Source organism: Anoplopoma fimbria, chromosome 2 (genome assembly GCF_027596085.1).
Source record: "Anoplopoma fimbria isolate UVic2021 breed Golden Eagle Sablefish chromosome 2, Afim_UVic_2022, whole genome shotgun sequence".
Classification (NCBI taxonomy): domain Eukaryota; kingdom Metazoa; phylum Chordata; class Actinopteri; order Perciformes; family Anoplopomatidae; genus Anoplopoma; species Anoplopoma fimbria.
The window spans coordinates 20,421,855-20,435,247 of NC_072450.1; the positions used below are offsets into that span (position 1 = coordinate 20,421,855).

General features: G+C 39.8%; 1 protein-coding gene across 13 annotated transcripts in view; it reads left to right on the forward strand.

Moving 5' to 3' along the window:
• Nucleotides 1-13,393, forward strand: part of tjp1a (tight junction protein 1a) — a 59,726-nt gene that overhangs the window by 32,402 nt on the left and 13,931 nt on the right. For 6 of the 13 annotated variants that reach the window (XM_054620537.1, XM_054620493.1, XM_054620544.1 and 3 more), the window contains exons 3-16: nucleotides 136-260; nucleotides 385-487; nucleotides 608-935; nucleotides 1,125-1,231; nucleotides 2,004-2,172; nucleotides 2,366-2,501; nucleotides 6,613-6,752; nucleotides 7,340-7,445; nucleotides 7,749-7,899; nucleotides 9,676-9,784; nucleotides 9,899-10,118; nucleotides 11,394-11,578; nucleotides 11,909-12,004; nucleotides 12,963-12,989. In XM_054620537.1, the coding sequence (XP_054476512.1) occupies nucleotides 136-260; nucleotides 385-487; nucleotides 608-935; nucleotides 1,125-1,231; nucleotides 2,004-2,172; nucleotides 2,366-2,501; nucleotides 6,613-6,752; nucleotides 7,340-7,445; nucleotides 7,749-7,899; nucleotides 9,676-9,784; nucleotides 9,899-10,118; nucleotides 11,394-11,578; nucleotides 11,909-12,004; nucleotides 12,963-12,989 (2,002 nt within the window). The remainder of the gene's footprint in view (nucleotides 1-135; nucleotides 261-384; nucleotides 488-607; nucleotides 936-1,124; nucleotides 1,232-2,003; nucleotides 2,173-2,365; nucleotides 2,502-6,612; nucleotides 6,753-7,339; nucleotides 7,446-7,748; nucleotides 7,900-9,675; nucleotides 9,785-9,898; nucleotides 10,119-11,393; nucleotides 11,579-11,908; nucleotides 12,005-12,962; nucleotides 12,990-13,393) is intronic. The other 7 variants (XM_054620523.1, XM_054620587.1, XM_054620570.1 and 4 more) reach the window with 4 other exon arrangements.

Genomic DNA, 13,393 nt, shown 5'->3' on the forward strand with positions numbered 1-13,393 from the left:
ATTTCACTGATAATTAGTCTACAGAGAGCCCATTAGCCTGTTTTTGTTTACAGCAAAGCCTGGGAGAAGTTTTATGTAACTGCCTCCATGCTGTATCAGTCAGTGTGTAAGTGTTTTTTATTTTTGTGTGTGTAGGCCCCAGGATTTGGGTTTGGTATCGCCATCTCTGGTGGGCGAGACAACCCTCATTTCCAGAGTGGGGAGACGTCCATTGTGATATCTGATGTGCTGAAAGGAGGTCCTGCAGAGGGACTATTACAGTAAGTCTTTGATTATTGTCATCAATATTGTATGGGTTGGTGGAGCTCTGTCATTTTGACCTTTTTAGAATTAGACAATGTAAGCTCTTATTAAATATTTCTCCTGCTCCCTTTTTATTTTCAGAGAAAATGATCGAGTGGTGATGGTCAATGCGGTCTCTATGGACAACGTAGAGCATGCCTACGCAGTGCAGCAGCTCAGAAAGAGTGGCAAAAATGCAAAGATAGTAAGTTGTGCGACACTTTGCAAATCACAAACTCTTCAATTACACTTTCATGTTGATCTCAAATGTGAGGGAGACCATAATAATTGCCATTAACACTCGAAACTTCCTGTCTATTCCAAGACTATACGTCGTAAAAGGAAAGTGCAGATCCCTGTTTCTCGGCCCGGGGACAGGGAGACAATGTCAGAGCACGAGGAAGAGGACAGTGATGAGGAAGATGGCTATGACCACCACAGTGGGCGTGGTAGCCAAAGTGCCTATGCAGGAGCGAGTGGCGGCACGGGCACCGGCAGGCGTCCCGATCGTGAGCGTAGCAGCAGCAGCAAGCGGGATCACAGTGCCTCGCGGGAGAGGAGCGTCTCACCGCGCTCTGATCGCCGATCACAAGCCTCCTCTGCTGCACCAAGGCCTGCAAAGGTCACCCTAGTCAAGTCCCGCAAAAACGAAGGTGAGCACCACAATGTCCAACCACCTGAAAATGTATATGAATAGTGTGGATACAACAAATTCCAGAATTTCTCAAGTTTCTGCTACTCACAGTCAATCAGAAGTTAAATGTGGAGAGCTGATTTGCAGTGATGAGTTAAATTGATGCGCCCTGTTAATATTAATTTGTTATGCTTATTAACTCTGAAAGTAGAATATGGACTGCGGTTGGCCAGCCACATCTTTGTTAAAGACATCTCTCCTGAGAGCCTTGCTGCCAGAGATGGAAACATCCAGGAGGGAGACGTTGTGCTTAAGGTGAGAAAAAAGAGATTAGTATCTGCATGAATAAGCCGATGGATAAGATAGTGATTTTAAAAGTGGGTAAAACACAGTAATGGGGGAATGTATTGATAAAAGCTTATAAGAATAAACACAAAAGGGAAATATCTTTAAACAACTTAATTAATAGAAGGAATGAAGGTGGGGTGAAGGAGAAGTGAGTATCAGCCAGTTTTACTGAAACTAGTCTGCTGTGGGAATGTTTGAGCTGCTGAGAAAGTGGCTGGCAGTGAGGTCACAGTTCATTAGTATGCAGGCTTACCCGCAGGAATACCACACATTCCATTATTCCTTTGAATTTTTATCCACTCAATCTCTAAGGAGGGTAAAATCCTCATTCACAATACAGAGACGCATTCAAAATCCAATTTACTGTATCAAGTGTTCTGAAGTGAGGCAGAGACATTTTCAATTTGAAATGTGATTGCAGGACAAAGACCGAAAGACATAAATACTTGAATGAAGATAATGAAGTTTTGCTTTATACAATATATGATTCAATACTGTTCAGTATATTCAGACTGCTTGTGTCTTTGTGAGCACTAAAAGCATTGTAATCCTAATTATATACATTTTTAAACATATGTATAGCCTCCTCTACATTCTTAAATGTTGATGTGAGATCAATTCACAATTCTGCTTTGTGATGCTCCCGTTTTTAAAAGCGCTTTATGGGGTCTACAGGAAAATTGCGCAGTGAAGATGACTTGTCAGCTCTCATGTCAACCCTCTCCTCTCCCTCCGGCAGATCAATGGCACAGTCACAGAGAACCTATCACTAATAGATGCCAAGAAGCTGATTGAGCGGTCAAAGGGCAAGTTGAAGATGGTGGTGCAGAGAGATGAGAGAGCCACGCTGCTTAGCATTCCCGACCTTGATGATAGCATCCCATCAGGCAATAACTCCGACAGAGACGGTGAGACAACAGACATGTAGCGGTGCTTCGTTGGGTGCAGCTAGCAGTTGATAGCTATAAGTTGTAACCGTGTTTTTACAAAAGACAAATCTGTATTTTATTTTTTTTAAGCACTGAGAATGAATTGAAATAAGTTGATCTTGATTTACATCATTGATTAAATGCTACTACACATTTAATTTCAATTTCACAGACATTTCAGAAATACATTCGCTGACATCCGACCATTCCAATCGATCCCTTGGGCGAGGTAGTCGATCACGCTCGCCTGACAGGCCTGAACCATCAGACCTTCTCCGTCACTCACCCCGGCAGATCAGCAATGGCAGGTAAGCGAAGTGCACATGCACACACACGCATCTGACTGCACATCTGGTGATGGGACACAGCTGTCCCACGTGTCACAGTCATACATCCACTCTCCCACCACTCCAACTTCATACATCATGTTCACACCAACGGGTTATCGGGTGCAAAGTCAGTACCTTGCACCACTAATGCATAAATCAATAGATAAAGTCATTACATGCATAAACCATCACATCACCCCATTACTGAGTTTCAATAAAGCCTTACTCTGGGAGAGGACTGAGAAATAGAGGAGGGATTAACCCACCGCCTCCTGGTGTCCAAGGTCTTGTTTTGAAAGTATACTAGATAGTTTTAACCATTTTCTGTCCAAAGAGTCACCTTCAAACTGTATAAGGTTGTCTCAGCTTTATATTGTCACTCTCTTAAATAATGCAAAGCTAGGTTTATTTAATATTCAATTGCTCTCCATTACTCATGCAAATGACCTAGACATTAGTGCTTGAAATAAAATCTTAATTTTATAATGCATACTTGATTAATGCAATGCCATTTCATAGTTTTTTTTTCTGCATATACTGTACACATGATGTGCTTTTCTTTCACTACATTTTAATGCCCTTAATGTCTCTTTGTCCTTCTCTTTTCTTCATGCCAGTTGGAGCTTCCAGTAAGTTATCTGTGTTGTAGTTTAGTGGTTTTATAGCTTCTTGTAGCTGACAAAAAATAGAGCTAGAGGAAGTCATGCTAGTGACTATTGTGACTCTGTCAGTGTGGGGCTTGGGCATTGCATGCTTATTAGGTAACACAAGATACTGAGTGTAGTTGAATGGGACAAGATAACTAGCTCTTGCAGACTTTAGTTAGTCCAGTTGATAACAGGATTGTGAAGGGAAACAGGTTTGGCACTCTTTGGAGCAGACCTATGCTAATTAGAAATACACTGATAACTGATATCTGATATTGGTCCAATACTGACTCAAATCGCTGGATCAGGTATCGGTGACAATAGGCCCATCTGGTATCAGATGCCATTATTTTGATTAACAACAATTCAGTAAATAATATCTGTCTTTATTTTTTACAAAGTTTATAAAACAATGTTTCAGTCGAGCCTAATGTTGCCTTTCACATTAAATAGTAATTAATTAAACACTGGTATCGGATCGGTTGTTGTTATCTGCTAATACCCAAAGCCCATGTATCAGTATCCATATAGGGACTGAGAAATTTGTGTCGCTGCCTCCTCAATGCTCATACTATCATTGGCTGCAATAGAAGAGATAGATGCTATGTTGCTGGTTTCTAATCTCAGTAAATAGCTGTGTTTGACACTGTTAAGTAAGGGAGGGTATTCAATCAGGGGCCCAAATCCATGCAGCCTTTCAGCACAGAGTTTGGTAAAATGAGACCTCCATTTTTATCATATTTATATGGGCCTTGAGTCGCAGACAAGATAGGCTGTCTCCACTCTTAACCATTATAAAAATATATATTACGGAGAACATGTTTTTGAAGAGATAGAAAAATATCCAAATGTGCTATTTTTTATTCTATGTATAATTTTTCAAACTCATTGCTAATCAAATAGTGTTATCGCTTGTGTGATGTTGATGAGATGAGATTCTGATTATGTGAAATAGGGGTGCCAAACCTGCTGTTTATAACAAACTCTCTTTCTGAAGGGCAACATGTCTCACTGGAACAGGTATACAAAACCAAAATTTAGCTGGAAAACCAAAAGCCGTATAGAGATATTTCTTGCATTACTTGTTTTACAAAGACCCGCACGTACAGCTGTTGTAGCTTCAGGATGTTAGATCACTAACTGCTGCTAGTTTAACTTTCCTAGCTTAGTTCCTTGTCACTCATATCATTTCATAATAACCTCCAGTGCTGCTAGTTCATTAGATAGTACATCATGTCAGACTGTGCAGTAACCTAAATTGTTTCAATGCAGGATAAGGGCAGGTTCACTGTTGCACAGATTACTTCCAGTGTAAGTGAATGCATCTTCTTATAACAGTTTTGAGCCCTATCAATATATACACCCTATACTTCTGTTGCTCTCTCCCTGATCCCTGTTTCATTTGTGTCTGTCCAGAAGTTAGAAAATGATGTCATATTTGTGTGCCCAGGAATTGTCATAAGAGGACTTGCACCTGCTTCCCATGTTTGTTTGTGGCTGAAGAAGTTAGTGTTGAAGTAACAGTCTTGTTGTCTCAAGCCTGTGATGTCAGGGAATTTTTTACTATCTTCTAGTTCAGAAGGGTGAAAAGGAATTTGACATACTTCCCACAGTGCTTTGCCCCCAGACAGATGGTTCGCTTAACCTGATTGGCTGTATGGCTTAGAGGCATTCTTCTCCCTAGGGCACGACGCTGTTGCCTGTTTTTGAATTAAAACATATCATCAAAAATGCATTTCATCCAAAGTGTCTCTTAGTGAGCATAAGTATAGGCTACTTTGCACATTGGATCTTTCACGGAATTAAACTCAAACTCCTCTTAATACTCGTCATGGTTCAACTTACAGATTCATTTATGTGAGTAATTAACCATTTTAGTTTTTAAAATGTTTTTTGTTTATGATATGCTTCATTGTTAGATTGCTATTTTACAAGAATGTAGCTATTGCACATTTTGTTTGTTTTGCAAAGAGATGTCAGTATATCTAGTACATTTTTTAATATTTTGGAGCTTGTGGATGGGTGAAATTAAACAGGCTGTGACCGTTATGCAGTGTAGAGATTCTGGTTTGGCAGCAGCACCATATTTTGCATTCTTTGTACATATCTGTGCAGCCACGTCTCTCCTGCTCATTCACTTTTTCTGTCTCTCAGTTCTCTTGCTCACTCTTGCCTGCACCCATACTGTAAGAAAGTGTAAGCGAAGGGATTGAACAAAGGCTTCTGTCAAATGGAGTTTGTTAGCGTGAAGGCTTTTTTAGCACCATTCTGCAGCAAGGAATAACAGATTTAGGTCACAACAGCCTCTCTCACTTCTCTCTCTCTCTTTCCATCCCTGGCTCTTTTCCCCCTTCTCTCACACTCTCTCATTCATCTCTTGCACACAGGCGCAAATACACTCTCTCACTTTCTCTCTCTCCCCCATTACAATTCTGTTATTTATCTCTCTGTCTCTCCCTCTGTCTCTATCTCTTATTACAATTCTGTTATTTATCTCTCTGTCTCTCCCTCTATCTCTGTCTCTATCTCTTATTACAATTCTGTTATTTATTCTTGGGCTGCAGCTCTCATTTGCCATTCCCCCTCCACAACAAAGTCCCTTGCAGGACTCACTGACGCCATGTACATGGTTGTACATGTTCTGGTTTTACATTTGTGTTTTACTGTGTTTCATGTATGGGTGACTACACTGTACTGAATACTTTCCGTACACTGTATATTTTCATAATGCATGAGCAAAAATGGGAGACTGGGAGGCGTTGCATAGTCTGAGCTGGTGGCACAGTCTGCACCTTCACATTCTTCTACTAAAGCCTCAGAAAACAGCTCAAGTACTGTGCCAGCAGGCAATCATGTGACCACATTGGAATTCAACCATTGTTTTAAGCAGCAGAGGCCTTTCTCCTCTGTTAGTCATAGCCCACAAGACACACTCACACAGTTTCCTCTTGTTTATTCTATCCAGGTTAAACAGGAACTTGGACTGAAAAGTATCCTACCTCAAGAGTTTATCTTGGGAGACTTGGTTTGATTTTTTTCTCTGCCTATGTGCTTTTATTGGAATGGTTGATAAAATGGTTCACATCAATCATCCAGTAAAATGTAGTTTGGAAATTGAAACATTTATGAACCCTACTTGAGACGCACATCCTTCTTTTCATAGCTTATTGTCTTCTCATTACATTTTCAGTCCACATGCCCTTATCACGTCATCCATGGCCAATGCTATTTCCTTTTGGGTTCATCTTAGTCTATGTATCTTTCTGGTGATGTCAGCACATGTCAAAACAACATAAACATTCACAGAAAATACAGGGTCATTCTTACACATATAAGCAAAGATTTACATAGTCATATAAGTAATGCATTAATGGAAAATGTTATTGTTTACAGCATGGACAGTCCACGTGTACTGAATTTGTGTTCTTTTTTGTCTATTTCAGCCATCGGAGTCGAGATGAGGAACGCGTATCCAAACCGGGGTCCATGTCCACTCCAGTCAAAAGCTCTGATGATGGCGTCTTGTCACAGGCCAGCGACCAGGCCAGCTCCAGAGATGACAAACAGTTACCCCCGCTGCCTGGTACGGAAACCTCTGCCCATCACCCGTCAGCTCTCATGTTTGCTTCAGCTTTTACCACCTTTTGAATTTTTTACATTTCATTGGCATTAGTACAGTTCATTTCCAGTTAGGTCTTACAGCAAAGAGAGTTTGACTAACACTTAGTTTAGTATAAGTTTATTTTATTTTATTTGAATCAACTCTACGGGTATCCTTATTTCCTGTAAAGATGTGCGCAAAGACGTATTATTAGAAAGTCAAACAGCGTGTCAGGGGTTAGATACACCTTAACTCTAAAATCCACTGTTACTGTTCAAAACCACCATAACTTATCAACACACCGTTGTACATGTTATTATTATAGGTCACCATCTGAGAGAAATGTCTATGTATGATATTACAAAACAAATATTCATCACCACATCTGTCATGGAATAAGGTTGATGCTTTCACTTTTCAATTGTTTTTACTATTACAAAACACTTGGCCAACTTTCTTTGATCAAACTGTACCGAATGATGAAACTGATGCTGTTCAGCATAGAGTGTTTACCAGTTTCTTTGGGAGTGTGTGTGTTATTTTACTAAGTTTGGTTGTATTTCTCACAGAACCAAAGCCAGTTTATGCACAGCCTGGTCAGCCTGACGTGGATCTACCTGTCAGCCCCTCCGATGCCCCGGTACCCAGCGCTGCTCATGATGACAGCATCCTCAGGTAAATGTCCTCGATGCTCTCGTCCAACGCACCTTACAGTTTTGAATGATTGTATCATATATATATATATCCAGTGCATGTATTATTCACTTTGTTATACTCTTAAAGACTTACCCTTCCTGCCATGTGCTTAAAATTTAGTTGAGATATTCTGATCAGCTTTTTTTGTCTTTGTTGTTAGACCACACTCTTCATGCTGAAATAGCTGGCTGTGTTTTTTGTCTCTTAGCATAATTGTTTTGAGATCCATGATTTGCTGACCTTTTCACTTAATTCTGTCTGTCTACCTGTGTACTCCTGCAGACCGAGTATGAAGCTGGTCAAGTTCAAGAAGGGAGAGAGTGTCGGTCTGCGGTTAGCAGGAGGGAACGACGTGGGGATTTTTGTGGCAGGTGTTTTGGAGGACAGTCCTGCGGCTAATGAAGGGCTGGAGGAGGGAGACCAGATTCTCAGGGTACGCTACACTCCATCACTTAAACAGCATGGATTTTGTTTGCTTTCTGCAGTAACATGTAAACATTAAATGTAGTTTTTGAAATGGTGGCAAAGGATTTAAAGAATCAAACTTGACACATTTTGGCTGGAGAAACCTGATTTGTTTCCCACGTACTGTTTATGCAACATCAGTTTTTGTCTACATGACAAATATATCAGTTAGGCAGCTTTTAGTGGGTTGAAAGGAAAAATCATCACTCTCCCAAAAAAATTGGATAAAACAACTGAAGCTGATCTAAGTTGGTTTTCACAGCTGAAGTGGACTATTTATAAAATCTGTCTGTCTGAGAAAAATAACTCCTTAGACTGCACTGTCATTTATCAAATATGCTAGCCTTGCTTTGAAAAATGGAAAGTGATGGTGAAGAAATCTGCTGCATGTAAACAAAGGTTTTACAGTATTCAGGGCTGTTTAAATGTGTTCTCTGATCTCCTCCTTTAACCAGATTTCTCCCAGCATGTTGATTTTGTGCACATGTAAACGTAGTGTATATGTTACTTATTTCTTCATACTATCATGTTTCATGTATCATGTTATTTAGGCTTTTGTTTTTAGCAGATTTAACTGTTCTTTTCTTTTTTTATTTCACATGTATGAAAGTGGGAAGAGCATCTGGTGTTATCGTCAAAATAGATGAGCAGTAGCTGCCCACACTAACTTAGATAATCAGGGGTGAAACTATGTGATTCCATGACCACAATAGTTTTATTTCTCTGTAAAGTGATCTTGGGAATACAGTACAATGAATCTGTCAGTCTATGAGTCATTCTGAGCTCTGCCCCGTGTCAAAACTCGCCTTGTTTCCAATGTGAAGACACAATGGTCGTTCTTAGACTCTGACCTCGGAACAGTTGACTCTTTGTTTTACTGAACACTAGAGTAACATTGTTGATGGGATGATGGAAGCCCTCTTGATGTCAGTGTTGGATCCATTCAGACTTGTTTATACAACAGCCAAGCATTACATCTGCTATGTTTAATGTATAACTGTGAATCTGTGTAGTATTGCACTGCACAGAAGAGGCTGAGTACTTAGCCACACAGTTTTTCTCCCCAGGACATAAACATTCATGGACTGCATTTATCTTATAGAAAAAGCTGTCTCCTTCTCTTAATGAACATACTATGTCTGGTGTTCCTCCCACTCCACTGCATAGATCTCTCTTTGCCCGTGTGTGTGTGTGTGTGTGTGTTTTCTCTCCACTGTACAAACACACCTCAGAGACTTCCAGGACATTGTTTTCCATCTTTAGATGGTTTCCCTTTGGTCATGGTGTGCAAGTGGAGATAAAGACGTCCAGCCCTCCTATTTCTGGGAAGGATAAAGGTGTCTTTCTGAGGTTCAGTGATTCAGTCCATGTGTTTCTGGTTCCCCTGCTGCCCCTCAAGCAGAGTCAATAAACAGCAGTTATTGTGTTTGGGACAGCCGCAGGAGATGAGGGGGAGGCTGCTCGGTTGAAGGGGGAATACATGGCCCTGCTTCTGTTGAGGAACACTTTCTACTTTTTGTTAAGAAGAAAGTTGATGAAAAACAGAAATAGAGCACACTTTAACCTAGTAGCTTTCAACAATGTTTATTTTTTTCATTTAACAGTCACTATTTAAAAATTTATTAGGATCGATTTAGGGACATAAGATTAAGATCTTACAATTTGCTCTCTTGTGTGCTAGTACACTAGTCCTTTGATGGTACTCTAAGTACATTTTTCTACGTCTTCTGTTTTGCATCCGTAGGTGAACAATGTTGACTTTGCTAACATCATCCGGGAGGAGGCTGTGCTGTTTCTGCTGGATCTGCCAAAAGGAGAAGAAGTTACTATTTTGGCCCAAAAGAAGAAGGATGGTGAGTGATGGCAGTATTAAGTATTGCGTTAGTAGTATAAATGCATCAGGTATCAAAACCAGCACATTTCAAAGGTTGCTGTAATCGTTTTGCTATTATCTGCTTTTTCTTTAGTGTATCGGAGGATAGTGGAATCAGACGTTGGCGACTCCTTCTATATCCGGACACATTTTGAATATGAAAAAGAGTCACCGTATGGGCTGAGCTTTAACAAGGGCGAGGTGTTTCGTGTAGTAGACACGCTCTACAACGGCAAATTAGGCTCCTGGCTCGCTATCCGGATTGGCAAGAACCATCAGGAAGTGGAAAGGGGCATCATCCCGAACAAGAACAGGTAAAAGAAGATTCGGGTCACACCTTTTAATGCTTGTACAGCTTGTTCAGGCACTTTATGAATGGACGAGGGTGGAGACAAAGGAAATAGGAGTGTGGTTGCTCTGCGGGTAGCAAGGAAGGATTCGGGTGTATATTTCCATTTACTTATTTGTTTAATCAGCTGTATTTTACACATTTATCATGATTGTTAATGTTTATTGTTTTCATATAAGAAAAAGCTTTAGGTCTCTGTTATAGTCAGTTATGAGGTGGAAATGTTTTTAAAGTAGGGCATATTTAACACATCTTGTGCGTCCGGTAAATGGTTTTATAAGGATAACTGTGTGAGGTTTGTGATGACTTTATGAAGTCAGTGTGTCTGAGGATATGTAGTATAGATGGTGATGATCCAGCCAACAGCATCGTTTTATCTAGGCCCTTCTTCACAGCCTTCAACAGCCTCTGGCAGTGTTTACACAGAGATTCCTCTCTGTTCTGCTGACTGAAAAGACTTAGCTGTCCATATGCTGCATGCATTTATATTACATACATAAAAGCATTGTAGCCTCTCAGCCAAGATAAACATGCCTCCCTGGATATTCTTTCATAACATAAAAACATAAAATCACGCTCAGAATTCAATAATATTGTTTTAAAAACATCCATCAAAGGAAGACCTCTATTATTCAAAGCCACTTGGAATGAGTTTCCTCCCCATAGGCCTGCCTTACTCACCTCACTGCTCTCCTCTGTTGATTTATATGTAAAATCTTATTGACCTATCTGCAATGAACTTTAGGAAACAGATACTGCAAAGGACGGCCTTTATCTTAAATTTGTGGTTTGTAAATCTGTAATGCTGGAAAGTGTGTCAATGTTTTATAAATAAGGGTTGTCATTTCACTGCAGTCTTAATTTCTGAAACACATTCTCTGTGTGTATCTGAGCATCACTGAAATGTGTTAAATGATATTTCAGCTCTTCATAATGTGATTATTAAGCCATAAATTATATTTTACTAGTCCTCAAGACAGCATATCAATTACCCTATATATAAAATGGCCTCTAAGTATTTTATCAGCATTTCTACGGCCAATAATGCACTCAATAATCATTTGACAGCTATTACAACTCAGTACTGAACAACGGTGTTGAAGTTGCAGTGCCGGTATATTACCACGACTTTTCGCTCCAAACAGTAGTAAGCTTAATGCTGAATACCTGAACTGTCTTAAAGTGTCCTTGATTGAAGTCCTGACCACTGACCTTACTCCAATTACTCTTCTTTGTCCAGAGCTGAGCAGCTATCCAGCGTGCAGTACACCCTCCCCAAAACACCAGGGGGCGACAGAGCGGACTTCTGGAGATTCAGGGGATTGCGAAGCTCCAAGAGGAATCTTCGTAAGAGCAGGGAAGACCTGTCAGCCCAACCAGTTCAGACCAAGTTCCCTGCTTATGAGAGGGTGGTGCTGAGGGAAGGTAAGAGCACATTGGCCAAGCCAGTTACCGCAATAATCTCCCACCTATCCTTATACTTCATTGTAGGAACAATTTACAAAGTAGTGGACGGATTTCAACCTTGTAGCTAAAAGAAATACAAGGTCCTCTACGGCACTTGTGAGTCCTAGCTAACTGACGTTTGTAGTCGTACATTTCTATGCTTTGAAGCATTGCAAAGTTGTTAATTTGGCTTTTTCTGATATATTGTGAAAATACTAACAAATGTATGATCTGATTTAGTATTGTGTTTGTAAGTGATACATGATGCTAACCTGTGGTTCTTTCCATGACTCGTTCCTGTTCTTCTAGCTGGGTTCCTGAGGCCTGTGGTTCTCTTTGGGCCGATAGCAGACGTGGCCAGAGAGAAACTAGCCAGGGAGGAGCCAGACATTTTTGAACTAGCAAGTAAGTGATAAAGTACCCATCACCCTCTCTTGTGTGGTGTCCTACTGTGTGTCTTGCCTTGATAGATAACCACACTCTTAATGTATGCATCACACACTACAGCTGAGGGCTGTTTAACATCCCAGCATCAATCAAATATTCACAGTAGTGGTCAATCCTCCTGTAAGTGATTTGCAACAGTAACTCTCCTGACTTGTGTCCAGTGAAAATAGAAATTCCTCATGCATTACTTCTGCCTGAGACTTTCTTTTCTTCATTTAAATGTGTTGCTCTGCTGTTAAGATTTCCTTAACAATGTAAACAGCTGGTTTAGGTAGCAAACCCGATTTGATTTACCAAAAGTGGTATAAAAAACCCCCACACCTACTTCATTTTTTTAGGTGTTTTTTTTTTTTAAACCAGAATGAGAATATGGCAAAGTCATTATAAAAACAAAAAGATTGTAGGTGGATAAATGCAACAACCCCTGCTGTTTCTATGTAGTTATAACCCACAGAAGGTTAGAAACATTAAAATTTGAGCATGTAAAAATAACCACTGCTGTTGGCCGTTTACATCTTTAGATTTAAGTACAGCAAGTGGTCGGTAATCACTGGAAACTACGAGATAACACCAATTTAGTTGGCCAGTCAGGGAAGTGTGTGTCAGTTATTTCCTCCGTTTATTTATAGCCTCTCCCTTTCTTTATCTTTCTTTATCTTTCCCTCTTCTGCACTCCAAGCAGAGCTGCATACACTCATTCATTTAAGTCCGCATACACTGCCTCTTACTTCATAGATTGCAACCTTCTTTAATGTGTATTTTTTATTTCAACACTCAGTATTGAATTTCAATATAACACATGCCAGTGCAACCACGGACACATATTCAGTACACAGCCACATTAAAAGTGATTCCATTCCTTGATGTTTATTTGCGTAACTCCAGTGATGTTTGTGTAACTGTATTTTCTTTTCAGAAACACAGCAACAACAAGGAGGGGAAAGTATGTCACTTAGTGCATCAACTTTTATTTGTTTTTATTGAATCACTGAATGGCAGTTAATCTTTTAACTGTAAACCTTCAGCATTGCGTATAGGGGAATAGCACTTGATTTAGAAATTCACATTTGTCAATACAATTGGCAATAACGATTGTTTTAGGATATATTAGCATGATTGTTAAACAAATCACAAAAGACCTGACACTGAAGAAATGCAATATCATACTTACACACAGCTATTTTTCTTTTTGTTTCCATGTAATGTTCTCGTTGGAAAGAAAATCTACCCTTGATATTGTACTTGACATATTGACTGAAATGCACATAACTCTGGCAAAGAAAATAGTTGTCAATGAAAATATATATTTCAGATTTTAAAAAGCTCTGCTGCATTAGCATGGATCAC